At 40.9% G+C, this 23,682-nt stretch overlaps 2 protein-coding genes across 2 annotated transcripts in view; one reads left to right on the forward strand and one right to left on the reverse strand.

Annotated features, from left to right (window-relative positions):
- The window catches only part of NAA60 (N-alpha-acetyltransferase 60, NatF catalytic subunit), a 22,110-nt gene extending 16,886 nt beyond the window's left edge, over positions 1-5,224 (reverse strand). Inside the window, exon 1 of the mRNA XM_045820877.1 lies at positions 5,038-5,224. The gene's annotated coding sequence lies outside the window, so the exon portion shown is untranslated. The remainder of the gene's footprint in view (positions 1-5,037) is intronic.
- ZNF597 (zinc finger protein 597) overlaps positions 1-22,940 on the forward strand; it is a 24,081-nt gene extending 1,141 nt beyond the window's left edge. Inside the window, 8 exon segments of the mRNA XM_045820666.1 lie at positions 4,672-5,352; positions 17,367-17,445; positions 21,017-21,214; positions 21,217-21,431; positions 21,434-21,607; positions 21,610-21,751; positions 21,754-21,848; positions 21,850-22,940. Of these exon segments, the coding sequence (XP_045676622.1) occupies positions 4,672-5,352; positions 17,367-17,445; positions 21,017-21,214; positions 21,217-21,431; positions 21,434-21,607; positions 21,610-21,751; positions 21,754-21,848; positions 21,850-21,888 (1,623 nt within the window). The 3' untranslated portion in view covers positions 21,889-22,940.
- Positions 22,941-23,682: the final 742 nt, after the last annotated feature.

Below are 23,682 nucleotides of genomic sequence, written 5' to 3' on the forward strand. Positions count from 1 at the left end.
AGGTCACTGGTTCAATTCCCAGTCAGGATACATGCCTGGGTTGCAAGCCAGGTCCCCAGTCGGGGGTGCATGAGAGGCAACAGATCAATGTATCACTTGTATATCCATGTTTCTCCCCCTCAAAAATTAAATAAATAAATATCCCAATGAAAAGACTGTAAGATAATGGGGAAAAAAAACAGCAATTTTAATAGCTACCTAAAATCCAATTAAAAAAATATGTATATTTTAAGACAACCACTTAAAAAAAGGTTTAAAAATAACACTGCCCCCCACCCCTTCTTGAGGGAAGGGAATATTCTTTTTTTTCTTTCTTTTTTTAAATTATTATATATTTTAAAGATTTTATTATTTAGTTTTTAGAGAGGGAAAGGAGGGAGAAAGAGAGAAAGAGAGAGAGAGAGAAACATCAATGTGCGGTTGCTGGGGGTCATGGCCTGCAACCCAGGCATGTACCCTACTGGGAATCGAATCTGCAACACTTCGGTTCGAAACCTGTGCTCAATCCACTGAGCTACACCAGCCAGGGCGGAATATTCTTTTAAAACTTTTTGTTTTACTATGAACATATGTTCATAGAATAAGAAGTCAAATGTGCCCTGGCTGGTATGGCTCAGTGGGTTGAGCACCAGCCTGAGAATTGAAAGGTGGCCATTCGATTCCCTGACAGGACACACACCTGGGTTGTGGGCTGGGTCCCCTGCTAGAGGCTTCTGAGAGGCAACCAATGGATGTTTCTCTCCCTCTCTTTCTTCCTCCTTTCTTCTCTAACATAAAAAATAAATAAATATAATTTTTAAAAAGTTAAAAAAATGATTTCATACGCAATATAAAGGAAAAACTAAGAATCCCCTATTCACCCCATTCCCCATAAAATCACTGTTAATGGGTTCTAGTGTTTTCTACAAGAAAATTAGTATTTCAAATAAAGGCCTTGTCTGGTAAGGGGCCCGAGGTAGTCTTTTGGGGTGTACAGGTAGCTCATGCCATGACCATTCATCGAGCAGTGTACTTTTCTCTATGTATATTTTAATGAAAAGGTTAAAATGGAAGGCCAAGGTAAAAGGGAAGTACCAATACTTTGAAAATAAGTATAAAGAGCAGCAAGTATCCACTAGGGAGACCTTCTGAATAGTTTACAACTGGAGTCAGAAGGAGTCATCCTCCAAAAGAAACAAATTTGAAAAAGGTACCCAACATCACTCCCATGAACTACAGAAATGATGGAAATATCGTTGCATTACATATTCCAGATAAGAATTCTTTTTAGTATCTAAGGGATAACTACCCACAGCCTCTTTTGTAAAATGAAATTGCTTTCTTCTGCTATTTTCAAAATGGGCCCAAATTTCAATATTTTGCTGCCCAAACAGACCCTATTTCAGTAATGCAGGTAACATAAAAAGAACACAGTTTGATTTAAAAAAATAACTATCCAACAAAAGAACTAAAAGAAATTTCTTTTCATAATGTGGTCTGTTAAAGATGACAAAATACTTTTCTTTGGCCTTCCTGTGGAAGCAAAGGTAACAAAGTCTTTCTCAAATATTTGTTCTGTGTCTCTATCCACAACAACCTCCTCTTTCCTTCTTTACAATGTGAAACTATGTTTAGAATGTTGACTTCTGGCATCAATACAAAAAATGCCACGCCATTCCATGGGTATGGGGTTTAAAAGTTAGCACTAAGAGTTTATTTTGGGACAAAATGGATAATCATTCTACTTATAATTTGAAGACACATTTAAAAATCTCTAAGTTTTTACACTCATAATTCTTGCGATCATTATTTGGAGTGTTTGGCTCCTCCCTACCATGTGGGTCCTGCCTGAGCAGGAAGTAGGTTTTAGATGAAGGGCTGGGGAGTCTGAGATGCTAACAGGATGGGACTAGGGATTGGCTCTCACTTGCTGTTAATCCCCACCCACCTGACCATCTCAGCTCAGAGCTGTGGCCACCTTAGGGTGACCGCCATGTGCCCGCCAGCCTCCACAGCCAGGTATTCAGGCTCCATCAAGCGCTAGTTCAACTGTTGGCATGAACTCCAAACCACTTCCTTTAGAAAGCCCTGGCTACCTGTTCAGATCCCCTTCCAATTCTTCACAAGCACTGAGCAAATGCCTTAAGGTTTGTAACAGAATATGAACTCTACTATACGCATGCTGGGTTTTCAAACACATAGTTCTCTTTAATGAGCAATGTTAGCTGACCAGGCCTCAAATAACTGAGCTGGCCTGCCGGCCCATTCCTATCAGAGGTCATGCTAAAAAGAGTGTTATTTAGGGACGGAGACCTGATCCTGGAGTTATTGAGGATACTTACAAATATTTGCTAAATCAAATTCAGCATCTGAACTTAGCCAGAAAAAGACCCAGTAGTTCCAGTATCATTTTTGCAGGTCAGCATTTTACTTCAAAGCCCTGCACATGGACACAAGCAGGACCAGCTTCAATGCAGAGTCTATACAACAAGCTTGTTTTCTACAAACAAGGAACTGAGATGGAAAAACCATGAGGGCTTTGCGGATTCTTTCCAGAGAGATGTTGAAGGAAGAAAATGGAGATAAGATGTAGAGATAAAAGGAGCCACCAAAAGGGAAGACACTGCCTCATAGGCAGTCAGCTTTCTATTCAGGTAGAAGAGCTATCACCAACAGAGTGAAGCCTCTTGGCTGTTTCAGCAGACAGAAGACATGCACTGGTCTGAACTGAGAGTTCTGAGAGTCTTCCCTACAGTGTATTCCCTGTAGCTGTTGCAATATGAGGATGCCATGTCCACCTGTTCTAAACGCACCTCAGGCTTTGAGACATCAAACTGTTGCTAACAGATACACTGAGGCTTGGAGACCGGGCAGAGCACCCAGGACAGCAGCACCCTTCTCAGTTCAGGTGTATCTTTAATCTCCTTTCAATCTCCTATCATCCAGGAATTTTCTTCCATTCAGGGCACAGCATGCTGTTACTCAGCAACTTCAATAAGTCATATTCCAAATCTGGAATAGGTGTGGTTAAAATAAACAGTGACAAAGTCACTGCAAGTTACAACTGGGAGAGGCCAAAGACAGGAAACACACAGACATTTTAAAAATGTGTCTATATTTTTTATTCTGACCTGTTAACACAACTCCATGTCCTGGCTTTATTTCTCATAGGCTTTAACTATTTTCATAGAAAACTAAACAGCTCAGTAAGATGGAACTCTAGCAAACCCTGGTCCAATAAAGGACTCATGAACACTGCATTCTCAAAGGGCTGCTTTGGACACTAATTCTTATGGCTACAAAATTCTGGAATCAGAGAGCTGAAGACCTCTGTGCACTGCCATGGCTGATTTGTCCATTTGGAAAGATGACTGGGACTTACCAAATTTTGCCATGTATAATGTGCTCCCGTCCATAATGTGCACTCAAGTTTTTGGCCCAAAGTTTCAGGGAAAAAAATCTTTCATTTTAATTTTTTAATTCAATTATTTATTATTTATATTTAGAAACAAAACCGATTATCCTATTCTAGGGTATTATTTTGCATACATATATGGTTATTGCTTTCTAGAGTTATGCTCTTAACTCATAAGCATAAGTAAAAGAATTAAAAACATTTATACAGATATGGTATTTTTATTACCCATGTATAATGTGCATCCTTTTTTTCCCTCACAAATTTGGGCAAAAAGTGGGCATTATACAAGGCAAAATATATGTATATTTCAGCCACCCTTGAGTTTATTTTAGTCTTTAATTCCATCCTCTCTGAGCTTAAAATGACTCAGGGACTTGAGGGGGAGGGCAAAAGAGAGGGGGGAGGGGAGAGAGAATAAATCTGAATGAATGAATTTGTTTTTGTTTTCAGTCCCTTTCAATGTAATGATGCCTGGTACTATTGGCCATAAAACTTCTATCACTCCTCTCGACTTCACAAAGTGCTAGGAGGATTTCAATATTTCTGTAGATGACCTGGAGTCTGTCCCAGTTCAGTCAAACATTAACTAGGGATTTTCTGTCTTTAGTTCTCTGGTAAAATATCTGCAACCGGCAATGTTCTCTCCAATTCTGACACTAGGATTAACAACCACTCTGAGTACCACAAGAAACTACTGTATGGGGCTATCCTTTCCTTCAGGACAAATGAGTAACAAAATTATACGGGTCAAGGACTTGGCAGAGTGAAAACAGATCAATGAAACAGCAATGTCCACATTTACTGCAGAATTACTCCTTGCTTCATCTCAGGTCCTGGGTTTTGTCACCCGCTGGGCAGGCACACAGACATTTGCTATTAATGGTCCAAAGAAGGCCCACAGCGTCCCTCAAAATTTTCTCAGTGGGACAAACCACAGATGCCACAAATTCCCTCTGTTCCTTAGAAAGTGCCCAATTTGGCGGAGGAGGTCAGAGTAGGGGTGTGCATATAAACTACCAGAAAAGCAAGGAATTGATTTATCTTACTACGAAAAGGTGCAGCTGAATAAGAAGCGGAGACGACCAAGACAGAGCCCCCAGGTTTTCAGGAGTTCACAGGAGAGCAAACAAACCGGCAAAACAACTACAAACAGTGCAACAAGTACCAAAGTCAATCGAGGAGGCAGCAAGTCATTCAACTGTGAAAAGGCCAGGCACTTCAACCTCGAGTGAGACCCAGTGAGTAACGAGGGGCAGGCTGCACTCTGGTTCCAGGCATTCCCAACAACTCTTCCTGGGGTCCAGCACCGAGGCGCCCTAGGTGAAAGGGCTGGCTTCTACCTAACGCTGGGAACCGCACCCCTCGGCACCCCTGGGGTTTGGGGTGATGCTCCTCCTCACTCCGCGGCCCCTCCTCGCCCCTGCCCAGCGCGAGGTCACTCGTGGCCCCGAAACCCCGCGGCGAGATTTGGGCACCGAGTGGCGAGAGACGCCCCTCGGCTTCCCTCCACCAGCGCGGTAGTCCCGCGCCCCAGCAAGGCCCCCTGCGCCACCGCCTGTCCCAACCCGAACTGCCCCTCCTCTCTATTTACGATCCGTCGTCGTCCGCTTCCACCACAAGCCAGAGCCCCGCGGCCTTACCTCAGTTGGGAGCCAGCCTCAGCGCACGGCGCCGTGGGGCTCAACGCATCCTGGGGTCGCAAGGAGCCGGAAGTGGGGCCGCACGGAGCCCGTAAACCCGTAACGAATTATGTAACCGGCAGGGGCCGCCGCCGCTACCGAGACGACTGTCCGAGGCACTTCCGCCCCTCGTGCTGGGCCGGCAGCCCATTGGCCACTGGGGCTCACGTAGGTCGCCACCTCCCTGAGGCCGACACCGCCATCTTAGGAGCGGGCAGGCCTCCCCTGAAATCCGCGGCGACAAAGCTGGGACGCTGGTGGGGGAACGTCTACAGGGTTAGGGGGGGCGTATGGAAGGCGAGGGGGAGCTCTGACAGCTGACTAGGGTGCCCAGATGAGGCGGGCCTGATTCTAAGGGGCCTATGCGCAGACTGGGAGGTTGCTCACAGCTCTCCAGTTCTCGGCTAGCATTTCCCTTGTTTGGTCTTGTGCTTGTCTGTCCCAGCCCAGGGAAGCGAGATTGAACGACTCGCCCGACTGCAAGTAGCATCCCCCTTCCCAGCGCCAGACTTTAGCCCAACAACCTGAGATCTGTCTGAGAAAGGCAGTTTAGGGCTGTTACTGTGTAAATGGGCAGGGGTCAGTTGACCTCAAATTGCAGGAGGGCCCTATATCACAAGATACAGAGCCCTCTAGGGAATCGTGTTGAGCAAAATCTGATGTTAATTTTAAAGCAGGAATTTATTCTTTGCCTCCCAATAATTTAAACAATGGTTCATATAGCCAGAGAGTGGAATAAAAAGGGCCTGCTTACAGCCAAGGGGTACAGCGATCAATTATTAAAAGATTTAATTCATATTCAAGAGAATAAACGTTATCACAGATTAAAAGTCTAAATAAAATAATGTTAGAAATGTTAACACCACATTCTTTTAACATTTTGACAAGGAAATGGTATCTAAATAGATTTAAAGTTTTAAGGTAACTTGTATAAAGAGATCAAGAATAGTATAACAATGCGATAGAAAACAACAAGAAATAAATCATGCGTTATCTACATATGTGTAGTGGCTAGTGGAATCCTGATTTATGTAAAGTAACCTGTATTTACATTTCCTTTTTGGTAGCTGTTTCTGTAAGTTCCTATCTTTTGTAAAAGGCTAAAATAAATCACAGACGCAATGAAAATTAATATAATACTATTTACAACTCTATAGAGTTATAGGTTTAAGTACTACAAACATACTACTGTAAGCAAAAATGCTATGGTAAACTGTGTTTAGGCTTATTCAGAAATGAGCACTCTACACTATTTAATGTGTCATTAAATTGCTTATTAATAAACTTGTTGCAAAACATTAAGAATAATTAGAAAGATCTACACAATACATCGAGATAAAGGACAATAAGACACTTAAGAGTGAGGTGGGAGTGTAAAATGCAGAATTTGAAGCCCTACATACTCTCTAGAGATGGGCTGCAAATTTAGATCCAATCTTTCCAGAATCCACTTTGAGGGGAGTGTGTCAGAAGTGGCTAACTGTCCCCTAGTGTCCATTGTCCCATTCCTCCTCCCCTCCCCTTCTCCTCCCCTCCTAAAAAATAACTGCTTTATTATATCTTCTTGTAGTTATAGAACCTTACCCTCTCTAGCTGGTAAATAGCTGCTAGACCTATAGACCTATAAAATAGGTTTATATTTCTTGGCCTCTCTTGGGGCAAAGGTGAGGCTATATGCCAAAGTTTTTACCAATGGATGAGAGTGAAAGTGATGTAGGCATCTTCTGTGTCCTGTCCTCAAAAGGAACTTGCTTAAATGTTAACAATTGATGAAGCTAGGTGAATGTTACATAGATGTTTACTGCATTATTCTTTCAGATAATCCCATTTGAAAATTTTTAAATAAAAAGTTAAAAAAAGGAAATTACTTGCTTTCCTTGTCCTCTCTCTCCCCTTTCCCCATGGATGCAGTGGTAAGCCCCTTCAATCATACAACAGAAGCAAAACCCGAAGTATGTCCTTGCTACTCAAAATGCGATCTGTGGTCCAGCAGCATCAGCATCACCTAGGAGCTTGTTAAAAATGCAGAACCTCAATCCTCACTCAGATCGACTGAATCATAATTTGCATTTAACTAAGACTCCTCAATTAACAGGTTTCCTAAGTGATTTATATGCATATTAAAGTTTAAGAAGCACTCCCTAGCTGATGACAGAGGAACATTCTATTGTTTCTAAGATTCAATGTACAGGTGAGCTTAAAATGAATTTAAAATGAACTGTCAAAAGTGAGAAGGGGCCCCGGCTGGTGTGGTTTGGTGAATTGAGTGCTGGCCTGTGAACCAAAGGGTCACCAGTCTGATTCCCAGTCAGGGCACAAGCCTGGGTTGCGGGCCAGGTCCCCAGTGAGGGGCCTGGGAGAGGCAACCACACGTAGATGTTTCTCTCTCTCTTTCTCCCTCTCTTCCCCTCTCTCTAAAAATAAATAAATAAAATCTTTTAAAAATCCCTGAGAATGTACATATCCATTCAAACTTTAAAAACACTTTTTAAACACAAATGAGAAAATAATAATGTTAGGTTGAAGTTGCTCAAGAAACCGGAAGGGTGCAGCGAGCTAAGGAGAGCAGGGTTTATTAGCGGGGAATAAGAGGGAAAGTGGAGCCAACCAAGGGAGGTTAGGATTCACTCCGTCGTTCTTAGATCAGGTTTTTTAAATGCAAAAACCTATGGTTGGGGTATTAGAGTCTGATTGGCTAGAGCAGGTTGCTGGGTGAAAGCTGCATCCTTTTATGCCAGATAAGCAGACCCCAGACCCTAATCTCCCTGGTTAGGGTCTGCAGCAGCTTCCCATGGTGCCATTTTCTTGCCTGGTGATTTTCATTCCTCCTAGGCCTGCCTAGATCTAACAAATAATAGCTCTTTTCCCAGAGCTTACTAAGTGCCATACACTGTGTTAAGCATCTTACACAGGATCTCACCAATCCTTAGGGCAATTGTTTCAGTTAGGTACTATCAGTTATTATAGGGATAGCCAAGATAATTGTTCTAAAAAAAAAATTCCACCTCCTCCCACTATGTGAGTGGTATTGACTCCACCCTCAAAATTATTTTAATCAGCGCTAACCAATTTGGTGGCCTTGCCCCTTGGCTTGGTGATTGACTCAGGTAACACAGCAAGTGGGAGGGGCAACTCTTGGTCACAGAGATTGGTTCAAAAAGTCTAATCAGCACTGAGCTCAGTACTGATTGGTCCCTCCAGTTTTTGCCTTTCTGGTTTCTTTTTCTCTTTTTGGTGTGTTTTGAGATATTTGCTACATTTTATCTAAGAGACCACTGGCTTTGTGATGAGCATCCTCTCCTTCATTTATCTACTGAATTAAATAAAAAACAAAACATGCTGTTCAGTTCCAGAAAGTTTTGCTACAAATCTCCAGTCTTTGTATTGCAGGTAGCACTGTCATCTGTCTCCTCTGTTTCTAAAGAGTTCTGCCAGCTCTCCCTCTCTCTTGCTGTAAGGTCTTTTCAGGTTTATCATTATTTCTCTCTTGTCTACTCATGGCTCTTTTTAACCTCTGGCATGGGTCAAGCAGGGAGATACCTAGAGTCACTATGAGTGAGCAAAGCCAGCAGTCTCTACACCTGCAGTCTAGCCACAGTCCAAGAGGCCATATAGAGACAATCCTTTATGCAGCACTTGAAGAAAACCCCTCAATTCCTGCCTTCTCAGATACAGAACCCTCCTGCTTCTTCAGAGATAGGAAGGTACCCAGGTTCCTCTGGGCCACACAGTGCAACAAGCTACCATCTATGTGAGCAGTCTCTGCCCTTCTAGAGCCCTAGTTTAATTACTCTGCTACTTATGGAAGTGATACATACTGTACCAAATAAGAATTAACTTTCTCTGCAGTCCCTTGAATATCCAAGGCCAAGATCTCTCCAGAAATTAAGGCATTTCAATTTCACCTCTTCCCTTTGTTCCCAGGCTCTCTTTGGCCCATACTGCTTACACCAACTTGGGTGATTACACTGCCTAGGACCCCACTTGCTGCTCCATCAGATGGACTGAGGTTGGGGAGAGGCATAGCATTGGATGAGGATCAGGTTTCCCCACCAAATATCCAGACATTTGGGTTGTAATGTTATTGCAACTAACAACTTTGTACAGAAACCTGCACACAATTCAATTATTTCCTTGGGGAAAATTCTTAGAATGTTTGTTAAAATTTTTCAAGTGAGAAGATTCCTATTTCACACATCCTTACCAACATGGAGTATTATCATTCCTTACCTCTGCAATCTAGGTGAAGATCTCACTGTCTTAATGTGTATTTCCTAGTAAGTTTGACCACTTTTTCCTATTTTTATTAACCACAGATATTTCTTCCTTATATGATTTTTAGAGATCTTTCCAACATGATATTTTGATTTTGATTTAATTTTGGAGAATTTCCCCCCTAAAAAATGACATAAATATTTTTGAGAAGTATGACTGCCCATGATAAATTTTTAAAGATTTTATTTATTTACTTTTAGAAAGGGGAAGGGAGAGAGAAAGAGAGGGTGGAAAACATCATTTGGTTGCCTTTTGCACACTCCCAGTTGGGGACCTGGTCTGCAATCCAGTCATGTTCCCTGACTGGGAATCTAACCAGTGACCTTTCCATCCATAGGCTGGCATTCAATCCACTGAGCCACACCAGCCAGGGTGTCCATGGTAAATGTTTAAAAGCAGGACAAAAAGTAAAGTTTCCCTCCCTTCTGACTGGAAAAGTAAGTTTCTCTCCCTTCTGACTCTGAGTGCCAGAGTTCTCAAGGTAACCACTCCTACAGTGTCTGGTATCCTCTCAGAGATCTTATTTACACAGACAAGCAACATGACATTTTCCTAAATAAAAAATGAGTGTGAGTGAGATGAGGGCCATGCTTGGATATTGGATTCTTTTCCTTCTTTCTTCCCTCATTTACAGAGAGCTGAGCACTGTGCTAGGAGCTGTGGGTACAAATGGTGACTGAGATACATTCTTTGCCTTTGAGAAGATGCATAATTACAAGATGGTTTGATAAGGATTTCAACAGAGGTACTTACACGGGACAATGGAATATGAGTGAACGCATACTTGCTGAGTGTCCGCTATATGCTACTCATTGTATTACAGTGCTTCCTGAATGTACTCATTTATTTTCCCAATAGCCCTGACAGGTAGGTGTTACTCTCCTATTTTACAGATGATGAAAGAAGCCCACCCCAACCAGGTCTTTACAGCATGCAGAGTGAAGCTTCTTTCCTCAGCAACAGCATGAAGGATAAAAGCCGAGGAACAAATGAACTGTTCCACCATTTAAAGCCATGATGCCTTCTCTTGGATCATAACTTTCCTGACTCACCCTGGAAAACAGCTAAGTTTCCAAAAGCAGCCTTTCCAGGAAGACCCTAAAAACATTTTTTCAGGGTCCCAGAAACAGATCATGAACAAGCCATTTCACTGGCAAGCTCTGGGGACAGTCAGCTTGTTGACCAGCATCTGCTCTGCCTGAGAGGACTCTTAACCACCTGACAGCATTCCCATGAGAGGAGAAAGACTCCCTGGGACTGGCTTGAGTTGGAGTAGATTATTCTGACTCATGGTTCTGAAGGTTTTATTAACATTTGCATGAATCAAAGCCAGTACAACCAGGAACCAAATATTTTGCTTTCAAAGAAATTCTCTTTTAGTGTAAAATGGTGCAAGTGTATAAGAATCACCAAAGATGATACTGCTTGCTGCAATTACAACCAAGACAGAGGTGACAGACATAGTTACAATCATTATTCCTATTTTGCAGACCATGTGGTCACTTAGCCTGGACTCAGAGAGTCAGGCTAGTACACTGGGACAGTCTGGCTCTCCACTTACATTGTCGGTGTGCCCTGAGAGTGGGCTTACCAGCCAGACTCACAAGACTGAGGCTTAAACCAAATGATGCCAAATGCTGGTTTACTTGTTTAGTAGTTAAGAGACACTCGAATACTTGTATTCCTGCTCCAGACACTTCTCCTCTATAGTATTCTTGGGAAGCTAGATTACCAGCCAGAAAGTTCTTGGTGAGCAGGGTAGAAGAGGAAGGAAAACAGAGCCTTTTGTTCAGGCAGCATATGACACAACAGACCCTTCCATAGTGTCAGGAATGCTTGTCCCCAAGTGTTCCTGGTGTCCGAGCAGTGCCTGGAGGGCTGCCACACTCATGATGACCCTTCTTTCTCTTGGCACATTCGAACTCTGTAAACACATTCCCTTTCAGGTCATAAGTCATGCCTTCATTAACTTTCTAGGCTTTGGTTAAGATTACTTCTTTCTACAGAAATGTGATTTTATTTCTATTTTCCCAGGTTAATTCTCAAAATTCAGCCTTATTCTTTCTATGTTCTTTGGAAACACCTCATTACTAGAAGTGATATGTGGACTACACTAATGTATCTGATTGCTAAAGGACCAATATATGATAATTTGATTTTAAAACTTTTTCAGTTATAAAGCTCATACTTTTTGAACATTTATTTTATGCTAAGTGTTGTATAACATATTATATCATTTAATCATCCCAACAATCACATGAGGTAGTTACAATGATTATTCCTATTCTGCAGATATGGAGAGTGAGGCTTATAGTGGTTAAATGAGTAACATAAAATGATAGGGCTGTTAAGAGGAATTTCAACCCAGGAAATCTAAATCCAGAGCCCTGACTTAGTTGCTCTGGTAATTATAGGAGAAATGTATACCCACTGTAACAAATAAGAAAAATATAGAAAAGTATAAAGAAGATAAAAATTCCCATTCCTCATTACCCAAAGATGATCACTCAACATTAGTATGTCTCCTTATTGCTCTTGTCAGTATATTTTTAATAATTATGGCATTGTATCTATAATTTTGTATCTAATTTTTAAACTTATAATTGGAGCATTTCCTCATGTTATTAAAAACTCCTTATAAATATCATCTTCATTGGCTGCAGTCTTTCCTCATACTTTGACATCAGGTCATTTCCAATTTTTCTCTAATGTAAATAATTCTGCAATAGCCATCTTCATGTTTTTCCATACATTTCCATTGGTCTTTTTCCATTTTCAACATATTTTCTCAGGATAACATAGTACTTATTGCCAGTTGCCCTTGATGTCTAATTTCTCCTTCATTCTCATTACAATAAAACTTGTGCTTTGTACCTGGGCATGGGCTACCCAGAATAAATACATACAATGCTTCCAAGCCTCCCTTAAGCTAGGTGTTGTTATGTGACCACATGACTAGCGAATGGGATGTGAACTGAAGTGACAGATGCAATCTCCCAGTTCTGCTCTGAAAAGGAAGGGACATGCCCTTCCTTTCCCCTTGCTGCTGGCTGCGATGCACATGTGGTAGTGAGCCATAGTGGAGTAGAGTCTTGAAAGAAAACACTCTAAGGGCAGTACAGCACAAAGCAGAAGGATACTGGGTCCCTAACAACTTTCTTTTTCTTTTTAAAATGATTTTCTTTCTTTTAAAAAAATATATTATTTATTCATTTTTAGAGAAAGGGGGGGCGGAGAAAGAGAGGAAGAGAAACATCAGTGTGTGGTTGCCTCTTGCATGCTCCAAGCTGGGTACCTGTCCGGCAACCCAGGCATGTCCCCTGACTGGGAATCCAACTGGCCACCCTTTGGTTCACAGGCCAGCAATCAGTCCACTGAGCCACACCAGCCAGGGCCCTAACGACTTTCAAGAGCATAGCTATCATACTAGCTTGCATTATACGTAAAAGAAAAATATATTTCTATATGTTTAAGCCAATGTTACTTTGGGTCTCCTTGTATAGTTAATGAAATCAAATGCCCAATCAATACAGAGAGGTTTTACAAATTAGATTGACAGGGACTATGAAAAACTATGAATAGTTTTAAACCTCACAATTCATACAGTGGGGATGAATTACTTTACAAACAATATACTCATTTACCCATTTACCAGTGAAGTAAAAACAGTTGTTTCACTAAACCTTCTTTAGCACTTGGTATTAACAATTTTTTAAAAATTGACCAATAAAGTAGACTTCATTTCAGTAGGTTTCCTCTAACTATGAGAGCATCATATACAGCAGGACACAGCAGGCTTTGACTCACCCCCTGGTACTCTTCTCCCCACTATGGCTGGCTCAGTGCCTTGTTCCTTCAGGTACTGCCCTTCTGTATGCTGCAGGGGTGAGAGGCAAGGCCATCACTTCACTCCTGGCCATGCTGTCTCCCTAACTCCTAAGTTCAGTTGTCTCAGACAATTAAACTCCTGATCTCAACTCTCTAAATCTGATGGGCCCTTTGGGAATAAATTAATTATCTAAGCATGCAGTGCACTGACATACTATACAACCCATTGTTTCTTTTCCACCCTCACTGTCTAACCTGCATTCTCTGTAGATTTCATTGTTTTCCAGGACTTTCTGGTTGCAGCTACTCAATAGTCTATTCAATAATCAGCAACGGTTGGTCCAGAATCTTACTTTGGAAGCATTTCTGGCCTCAATGACTAAAAGAGAATTCTGCCAGAGTTGACATGGAGCAAAGCCATTTTCTGGTAATGGGATTAACTGAGGGGGTACATTTTAGACATTTTAGAGCCCTGATCCTGTTTCTGATGAAGGAACTCTTGACCAGCTAAAGGTAATACTAGTTTCAAAATCATGAGAGCCTCTTGTTTTTGGTGAAAGTAATTCCTTCAGGTATGATCTATAGACATCCTTTCCACAATGACAGACTGGATACTAGTAAACCTAGTTTTTTAACAGGTTAGTCAAGCATTCTAGATACCTGTGAGAAAAGCCTCTTGTTGAAGTTGGGGGGGAAAGATAGTCTTTTTTTATTTAAACTCCTTTGATGCACTGTGAGGTCCTACCAATTTCCCATAGATAACATACACTGAAGTCTATAAAAACCAGCAACTTACTTATTTTTAAGTAATGTACCCTAAAAAACAGTGCCATCTGGGAGTGTTAAAAATACTAAACTTAGTAAACAATTAATTCTAGAAATCATGTTTAAAATTACCAAGGAAAATACATACACTGAGGAGTAAGCAGCGGTAATATCTAGGTGATAAAAATGTGGTGCTTTTATTTTTTCTTAGCTGCATTTTCTAACTTTATAAAATGTACATATACTACTATTTAAATAATAAACAATTATGTTTAATTTTTTAAAAAAATGATGTGTTCTTCAGAGAGAAAGCAGATGTTTGGCTATAGGAAGAATCTTAATACTGACAGATTATTATTATTATTATTATTATTATTATTATTAAAGGCTGAAATAAAGAAACTTGTCAGAAGTTGTAGCAGAAGGATTTTGAAAATTTTGATGATTAAAATGTTTCACTTGAACATATAATGAATATATACTCAAACATCTCTGATTTGTTAAAAAATCAAATTAGGCATATAACTGTCTTTTTCTTTCGATCTTGGTTTATCTTAGACTTCACATCTCATCCCTTTACTTTCAGAAGGATCAAGTTTTCTAGCTTCTCCTTTCTTGCTCTGCTTGTTTAGTTTTTGGTAGTTAGAATGTCTAGGGAAGGTTCTGTTTCCTTTCCCATTTCAGAGATATGGGTCATCCACTGAGTTAATGCCACAAGCTTCATTTCTAGACATCTGAAACTGTGTTTATCTGTTTGTAATAATGAGAACACAGTTCAAAGGAAAGAGCTATGAGAACCTCTCATTCATTCTTGGTGAAAAGGCTAAAAATCAAAATCAGGAGAATCTGAGTCCAAAACGAGACATGCCTTAAGTAAGAATACCATTAAATATAAGCAGAAAGGAAGAGGGTGAGGAGGACTCCTTGAGCAGCACTGTGACTCTATGATGAACATGCTTTTGGTTTAGACCAATATATACCAGGCTGTTAGCTCTTCTTAACCATTTATGTTTTGGATTGGTTTAGGTCATATGGAAGTTTTCCCTTACCATTGTTACACCTGTCCTTTCAACACCTTTTTTCTTCCTCCCGGAACAACCAGATACATCTTTTGGGACCCATTCCCACAAACTTAGGTCTTAGCTAGCTGTCAACAGATGTCACTTGTGGCATTCTGTTAGTTATCTATCTATTCTACTTCCTTCTTTTTGTTTTCCAGCAAAGCCCTGATTTTGTGCAAATAGATGATCAGGGAGTCTGGGTCCTTCCCACAGTGCCAAGTAGGCTCTTTATTCTTGATAATGACTGGATTAGGATAAGTACATGACACAATGCACATCACCTTTGCCAACACACTAAGAATGGCAGAAGAGAAATATGAAAGCCCTAGGACTTTGATGGTGTCACTGAACCACTGAATTAACCAATCTGTAACTACCCTACATTTAAATATGGTTTTGTTGGGTTTTCTGTTATTTGCAGCTGAAACTATCTTGATATTCCACCAAATCCCAACCTATTTTGTGAATTTTGACAATATTATTTCAATAACCATGCTGTTCCTTAAGTATCCTTTTAAGTATAAGTACATGCCCAACACTAGAATAAGAAAATATATTGAGACTCAATCAGAATTTTTCTATTAAGGTACCCATCAACCTTGGATTTTCATACAAACACCTTTGTAAACTGACAACTTCTTTGAAAATAGACTCTGAGGAGAGATATTCTGAGCTCTTTGCACCTGAAAAAAGCAAAGTTGTATATTGACCAAGAGAACCCAAGCAATTTTTAAATTTTTAATTGTTAAAACTTTATTGATCTTTAGAGAGGGAGAATGGTGAGGGGGAAAGGGAGGAAAAGAGGGAGAGATAGAGACAGAGACAGAGATAGAGGTAGAGATAGAGATATAGAGATGGGGGGATTTCTTGATACACTTATTTATGCATTCATTGGTTGATTCTTGTATGTGCTTTAATCCTGGATCAAATCCACAATCTTGGCATATTGAGATGATGCTCTAACCAACTGAGCTACCTGGCCAGGGTAGGAGCTCAATTTTTAAATTCCAAACCCTTACACCACAGCACTGAGTGTCGTCAGCATGGAATATATGTGGCAGTGGGGCAGGTCCAAGGTGAGGTATCATTAGACATACAACCTTCTGAGTAGCACATAGACACTTCCAATCCCCACTTCAGGCTCTGAGCTTGACCTCAGATGGGCTGCAGCTCCCCAGAACACAATGCCTCTAAACCAGTGATTTTCTTTCTTCCTTTCTTTTATTGTTAACACTATTTCAGATGCCGCCATTTTCCCCCAGACCAGAGACTTTCAACGGGTGTGCTGCAAGAATTTTTAAAGCATGCAAAACCCGACTCGTCAGGAGTTACTAACCTGTTTTCCCTTAGATTGTAAATTAATCAACGACAGCCAACACAATAGCAGTCTGGTGTGAATGAATAAAAATTACACCTATTTTTGTTGGATCAACAACAAAAAAAAACCCATATCATTTGGTGTGCTGCCGCAGAATTTTAGTATTTAGTTTCTGTGTGACATGGGGTGAAGAAGGTTGAAAATCACTGCCCTAAAGTACACTGGGCCTGAGATTAGCAATCCGGCCTAAACCGATCATAGCTTCGCCCACGCTGAAGACACCCCATTATTTTCCACGTACCCACAGGTAGCCCTAGACACAAGGTACTGCTCAAGCCAAGACTAGGACCCTCATTTCTGGTGACTTATTCACCTTACACCAGCGGAACCCAAGTTTTGGGCCCACAGGACACTGCCGGCTATAGCCAACTTTCGATACCGATAATCTTTCGGGCTCGAGCCTCCTGTCTTCTTGCTGTCGTCCTTTCCTGAAACATTTACATCCCTCTAGAGTTACTCTAACACTCCACTTCCTGGGGTCACCCTGCGTGGAGCTCACCGAGGAGACTAGGCAGCGGAACCGGAAATAATTGCTTGGAAAAACCGGAAAGAGACTACATCTCCCAGAATGCACGGTAACCTACCCGTCGGGCGTCGTGGTCTACGTAAAAGAAACCGATCCTTCCAAGGTCACGCTGTCCAATCATAGGGCAGAGTTGCTTAACAGCTTGAGGCCGACCGCTCCACCAATGGAGAGTATAAGAGCGTGGGTCGCCCACTGTGTCCTGTATTCGGGATCTCGGGTTTCGATTGGGGGGTCGCTTTCTGCTACTTCTGCCTGGGTAGCGGGAGGTTTCCCAAAATCATTAGTTCTGGAGCTGTAAGTGGGCCCCGGCCCTGGAGTCAGCCCTTCCGAGACTGGGACCATAAGGGGAGCCATCGGCTCAGGTCTTAAAGGGGAGCGAGGTAGGCTGGCGGTGCGCGAGGGAGCTTAGCAGCAGAATTGGACCTCTAAGGACTGTTTTCATCCCTCCCAGTTCTGACCCGAAGTCCCTGTGGCGTCTGAAAGAAGGCACTCCCTTATCCGAAAAGGCGCCCATGCTCCCGACAACCGCGGCCCGGGTGAGATCAGATCCCTGCCTCGCAGTCCCACTTCCAGTAGCTACTTTCTGTGCTCTGCCTGACCTCTTTTAGAATAAGGTAGGCCCTATGTAATGGGAAGGCCTCTGGTCTCCAAATATCCCTTTCAACAAGCTGTTTTTGCTCCCACGCACATAGAAGTGGCTTACCAAATTCTTACTTTCAGAATCACCACCTGGGAAGAGAACCCATAGTAGAAGGCTATAATAGTACCTCAAGTGTCTTTCTGAAATGCTGCTCAAACTATGGATATCTAGTCTTCCATACCTGTTGAATAAACACAAACAAAACCTCCATTTGATTGTTAATCACATTGAAATTCTGTTGATTTAAATAGGACTGGTAAACTTAGGGAAGAAGGAATAGGCCTGGATGTGATACCACAGTGAGCATATCAATGAGTGTCATATGGAAGAAGAAGAAGGACTAGCAAAGGGAAGGGTGTTGGGAGAACTCTGAATCCCTATCTCTCCTATGATTCTTCCAGGGCTTCTCAGTCCTCTCCTTTACCTTTAGCAAGGGTGTCCAATCCCAAGCCCAGGATGGCTATAAATGTGGCCCAACATAAAACCGTAATTTCACTTAAAACCTTTTATTTTGCTCATTAGTTTTTGTTAGTGTTTGGGTATTTACTTATTTATTGGGTATATAAAGGATTTTACTTATTTATTTTTAGAGAGAGGGGAGGGAAGGGAGGGAGGAAGAGAGGTAGAGAAACATGGATGTGCGAGAGATACATAGATCAGTTGCTTCTTGCACATCCCCAACTGGGGGACCTGGCCCTCAATCCAGGCATGTGCCCCAACAGGTTCAAACCTGCAGCCTTTTGGTTCACAGGCTGATGCTCAATCCACTGAGCCACACCAGCCAGGGCTAATGTTTGTGTATTTAATGTATGGCCTAAGACAACTCTTCTTCCATTGTGACCCAGAAATGCCAAAAGGTTGGACACCCCTGCTAGAGCATCCTTTCTTAATGTTCCCCAAGAGTTGTTCCCTCACCCTTCTCTTCTATTAATCTCTTCTAGAACTTCACAATTTGCTGTCTTGGTCCTTATAGCACTGACTCAAAAATTATGTCCATTTTTAGCCCTGGCTAGATAGCTCAGTTAGTTAGAGCATCCTTCCATATATCAAAAGGTTTCAGGTTCAGTCCCCAGTCAGGACATATACTTAAGTTTGATCACAGGTTGGGGTGCCTATAGGAGGCAATCGATTGGTGTTTCTCTCTCACATTGATATTTTTCTCTCTCCCTCTCTCTCTAAAATCAATAAAAATATATCTTCAGGTGATGATTAAAAAAAAAGATATGTCCATTTTTGCTCCCTCCTTCTCAATCCCCACCAGCATTCCTTAGAACCAATTTATATCCCATCCCCAGTACTCAGGATCCTTTTACACTAAGCCATTTTCTCCCTTGCATCTAATGTTTCTAGCTCTTCTCAGCCTTCCTAGACTAAGTGAGGGGATGGTGTTCCTAGCTCTTGTCCTGAGGTGGGCTCTCATGTTGTTTGAGGGACAAATGCTCTATGAAGACCTGACTGTATTTTTCTCAAGAGAAAAGTGTGAGTCTGCAACCTGCCCAGATGTCCCTCAGCAGAGACACCCCCCAGGAGTGTTTTGAGGGTAAGGCCTTAATGGGTAAGGCAGTTTTTTCTGGATATTGGAAGTTTTGTCAGTTCTGTGATTAGGATTTCATGTCTAATCCACATGTTGGTATTGGGGATTGGGACCTCTCCCTGGGTAATTTATGTAGATATGATAAGAACTTGCATGAGAGTGCAATTTTCAAAGGATAAGATGATTTTTAAAACACAAAAATTCTTTCTAGTACAGTGACTATGGTTTGTCATGAGACATGGCAATACCTGGTTACCTTCTCAAATATTAGTTATGGTCAATTCACAATTTTACTTTTGAAACTCCATTAGTATAGGTTACTGTCGTTAAAGACTAGAGATTGATGACTGTTAAGAGGGTGCTATGCCTTTTTTACCTAAGGGGAACTCTGTGCCTGAGTAGATTTTATCCCTGATGAAGGTTGACTTTTTGAACTATCCTATAATCCATATTTTATATTTTCCACTTTTTTCTTCATGTTCATGTTTTCCTCTATCTTCTCATACATATGAAGTATATTTAAATAGATATTTCTCCATTCTTTCTACTAGTTTTATCATTTGTGTTATTTCTGGGCCTGTTGATTGATTTTGCTTCTTTACATGTCTGGTAATTTTGGATTGGATGCTAGGCATTGTGAGTTTTATGTTGTTGGAGCTGGCTTTTTATTGTATTTTAAAAAACATTTTTGAACTTGGTAGTGCAGTGCAATGCAGTTACTTGGAATCAAAACACTCCTTTCAAGGCTTAATTTTTATTTTGTTAGAGTGTTTTCAGAGTAACCTTTAGTGTAGGGCTGATTCAGTCTGCTGCTAAGGCAATGTCTTTCTGAAGATACTGCCTATGCCTCTTAGGGAGTCTTTCCACTTTGGCTGGGGGTATGTGAACTATTGAACTGTATGTGAACTCTGGAGATTGTTCTCTCTGTTCCTTTTTGGTAGTTCTTTCTCTAGCCTGGGGTAGTTTTTTCACATGCACTTACAGATTAGTACTCGGCCAGAGTCTTAAGGGGACCCTATCTAGATGTCCAGAGCTTTCTGCCTGGGCACCTGATTCTTCTCTGATATTTTGCTGTTGAATTCTAACCATGTTGGCATCCTTGAACTTGGTCTCCTCTAATCAGCAAAACCACTGGGTATTGTTTGGATTCCCGCACAACATACTGTAACCCAGAAATGCTTTCCAGGTAACGAGCTGGGTCAATGATAGGGCTGTTTCTTTGAAAGGAAAGACCCCTTTTATATTGATATATTGGCTTTATAAATTAAGGATGTTTGGAAAAATATTAAAAAGAAATACTTTTTAGCAGGTCCGAGTTTTGTCAGCCGTCCTAGCAATAAGACTGGTTATTATTTCCCTGTGGTTTGTGTAGCAGCTCTACCTTGATCCATCTTTAGTGAGAGATAAAAAAAAAAAATTTTTTGTAACAATAAAAGTATTGTTACAAAAAACTCCTGGTAACAATAAAAGTATTTCTAATAACCAGACTGTTTCTCTGCTAGGTAGAAAAATGCTCATTTGTTCTCTTCCTTTCTTGATAAATATGAATCCCACTCTCTATTCCCATTGTGGTTGTTCAGCTGTCACTTGAGATTGCTTAAACGATGAACAGCTCTTGAGGCTTAAAAAGACTAACTGGAAAACCTCACCTCTAGACAATATCTATCAAGATTGCCCTTAGTTCTTATCCCACTGGACCCTGACTTAGTTGTAGCTATTTTCTCCTTCCTCCTCTCGCAGGCTCACTTAAAAACTGGATTTTCTGGGAAGCCAGGAGAACCTGCTACTCCTGATTTTGTATATTATCAGTGACTGAGTTATTGAACAAAGCACCTGCCTTTCCCTGATCCTCTGTGTAACTACCTTAGCTTGTTTCCCCAGTACTACTTCAGGATGTTGTTTATGCTTTGGTTTGGTTTGTTTTTATCAACAGGAGGGGAAGGCAAAATTGAGAATAAACAGCAACTAAGTCTTGAAACTGTAGGACTTGAAGAGCTTGCCCTAGAATACTCCTCCACTGCTGTGCCTTTTGAAAGGAAAATATCAGGTGAAACTTCTGCTTTCAAGAAAAATGTCATAAGCCTTTCAGTTACCATTGAAAACTATACCCCATTAATAGAACTATCTCAGTGTTAGATACCAGAGCACTTTGTGAAATTCTTGAATTTCCCAGGGAAGAAGCCAGAAATTTGTACAAGTGTTCTGAAATCAACCAAAGCTTCTGTGAAAATTCATACTTTGTTTTGCATCAGAAAACTCACTCAGGAGAGAAAACGTATAAATGTGATGCCTATGGGAAGATTTTCAGTCATAGACCAAATCTGAGGATGCAGAGAAGAATCCATATTGGCGAGAAGGGCCTTACAATTGTGCAGAGTGCAGCAGCAGCTTCCACTAGCACTCACATCTGACTGAGCACATGCATGTCCACGTAAAGGAGAAACCCTACACATGTGGCATATGTGGAAGAGGTTTTTTGTGGCTCCCGGCATTAGCACAGCATCCAAAAACCCATGCTAACAAAAACAACAACAACAAAAAGCCTGTGAATGTACCAACTCTGGTAAATATTTTGGTCAGAAAACAAATCTTGCTTTGCATGAGAAGATGCACACATTAGCCACCTAGTCTCAGTATATTCAGTGCATGAAATGTTTGAGGCAGCCTTACTGCTTGCCCTCCCTGAAAAGGGCCACAAGGATGACTCTGAACACTGCAGAGATTGTGGGGAAAATTTGTTTTTGTTCTCACAGTTCAAACTCTTAAAAATGTCTTGAATGTGCAATGAGCTTTCTTCATATCTGAGTTTATTTTTTTAATATATTTTTAAAAGATTTTATTTATTTATTTATAGAGAAAGAGGAATGGAGGGAGAAAAAGAGGGAGAGAAACATCAACCGGTTGCCTCTCGCACAGCCCCAACTGGGGACAGCCCACAACCCAGACACATATCCCCACCTGAAATCAACCAGCAACCTAGTACCTTGCAGTATGATGCCCAACCAACCGAGTCACACTGGCCAGGGTTCTGAGTTTATTTCTCCTCAGAGTGTTCATAAAGAAGAAAAGTCCCATAAATGCAAAACATACGCAAAAAGTTTTATTTTGGACTCAGAGCTTCTGTACTACCAGAAGAGCTAGACAGGAGAGAAGCCTTTTAAATGTACTGTGTGTGGGGAGTTTCCAGTTGAATATGCATCTCATTATTCATTAGCGAACCCATATGAAAAACATTATGTATATACAACAGATTTTCATTCATGCTTGTGCTTTTCAGTATCTATACTAAAAATGGGGAGCCATTACCCTATATGTGCTAAGCACTTTACACACATTCCATGTAATATTTAATTTTCACCACGACCTTGATTTAGGCACTATGATTTCTATTTCATAATCAAGGAAACATAACCAATGCCAGAGCTAGAGAATGAAGCCAGGATTCTAACTGAGTAACTCAATTACTGTTCAGATTCCATTTGTACGAGTTGGAGAACACATTTTTAAAATCAGTTTTCATTAAAATAAAGGTTACTGCTAGAGTTCAGTTAATGTAGTTTACATGGTTTCTGAGCAAGCTTTAGAAGGAGGAGAATTTATTTTTTTGCCAATTTTGCAGATGTAGCATCTAGGAAAGTAAATACTTGTATATCTGTAGGTTGTTTTTGTTGGTTTTTTTTTTGTTGTTTTGGCTTATTTTTCATATACTAGAACATTAAAAAATGTTTAAGTAAGCATTCCATGTTTGAAAACGTTTATTTTTTATTCCTTGTTTTCTACTTATTAACATGCAAATTATAATCCAAGTCTTGTAGGTTTGGCCTCGGCATTGTTGCTCAAATCTCCTTTCCATTTTCACTACCAGCATCTCAGGGCTCCTGTACTCTCCAGGACTGCTGTAATAGTTCATTAACATTTCACTCTGCCTTTGGCCCCTTGCCTTTTCAAACTCCAGTCGATTGCATGCAAACTGCCAGACTGTTCTTAGCTGCTCTTAAATTATTTACAGCTTAAAATCCACCAGGAGTCATCTTGGTTTAACCAAATGAAGTCCCCATTTTTCAGTTCAACTTTTCAGACCTTTGGTAAACATTTAATATCATTACTTCCATAAGTATACTCTGTATTCTGAGCCACTTAGAATATGGTGCTGTTTACAGAATACATCACCTATTTTTTCAGCTCTGTGTTTTTGTTCACATATAAAGCTCCCTGCCTTCATTGTCCTACCTAAAAAAAAAAATACTATATACTTTTGAGGCACACTGTAAATACAGGCTATTTTATAAAAATTTTCATAATCCTGCCTATTCCCTTTGAATATTTTTAGCGATTTGTCTACATTTCTTCTAAACTACTTGCAGACCTAGTAATTTATGCACTAGATCCATTCAGTCTTTTTTGCCAGGCTCTGGGAGCCTTGAAGAATGTAGCTGTGCCTTTTTCAATTGTGTAGTCTTTGTTGTTCAAGTACAGTTGTCTTCATTTTCACCCCACCACACCCTGCCTCCCACCCTCAGACCTATCCCCTTAGGTTTTGTCCATGTGTTCTTTATACATGTTCCTTGATGGCCCTTCCCCTGTTATCCCTTATCCCTC

This window comes from Phyllostomus hastatus, unplaced genomic scaffold (assembly GCF_019186645.2).
Source record: "Phyllostomus hastatus isolate PE091 unplaced genomic scaffold, TTU_PhHast_1.1 phas_scaffold_442, whole genome shotgun sequence".
In the NCBI taxonomy this organism is placed as follows: Eukaryota; Metazoa; Chordata; class Mammalia; order Chiroptera; family Phyllostomidae; genus Phyllostomus; species Phyllostomus hastatus.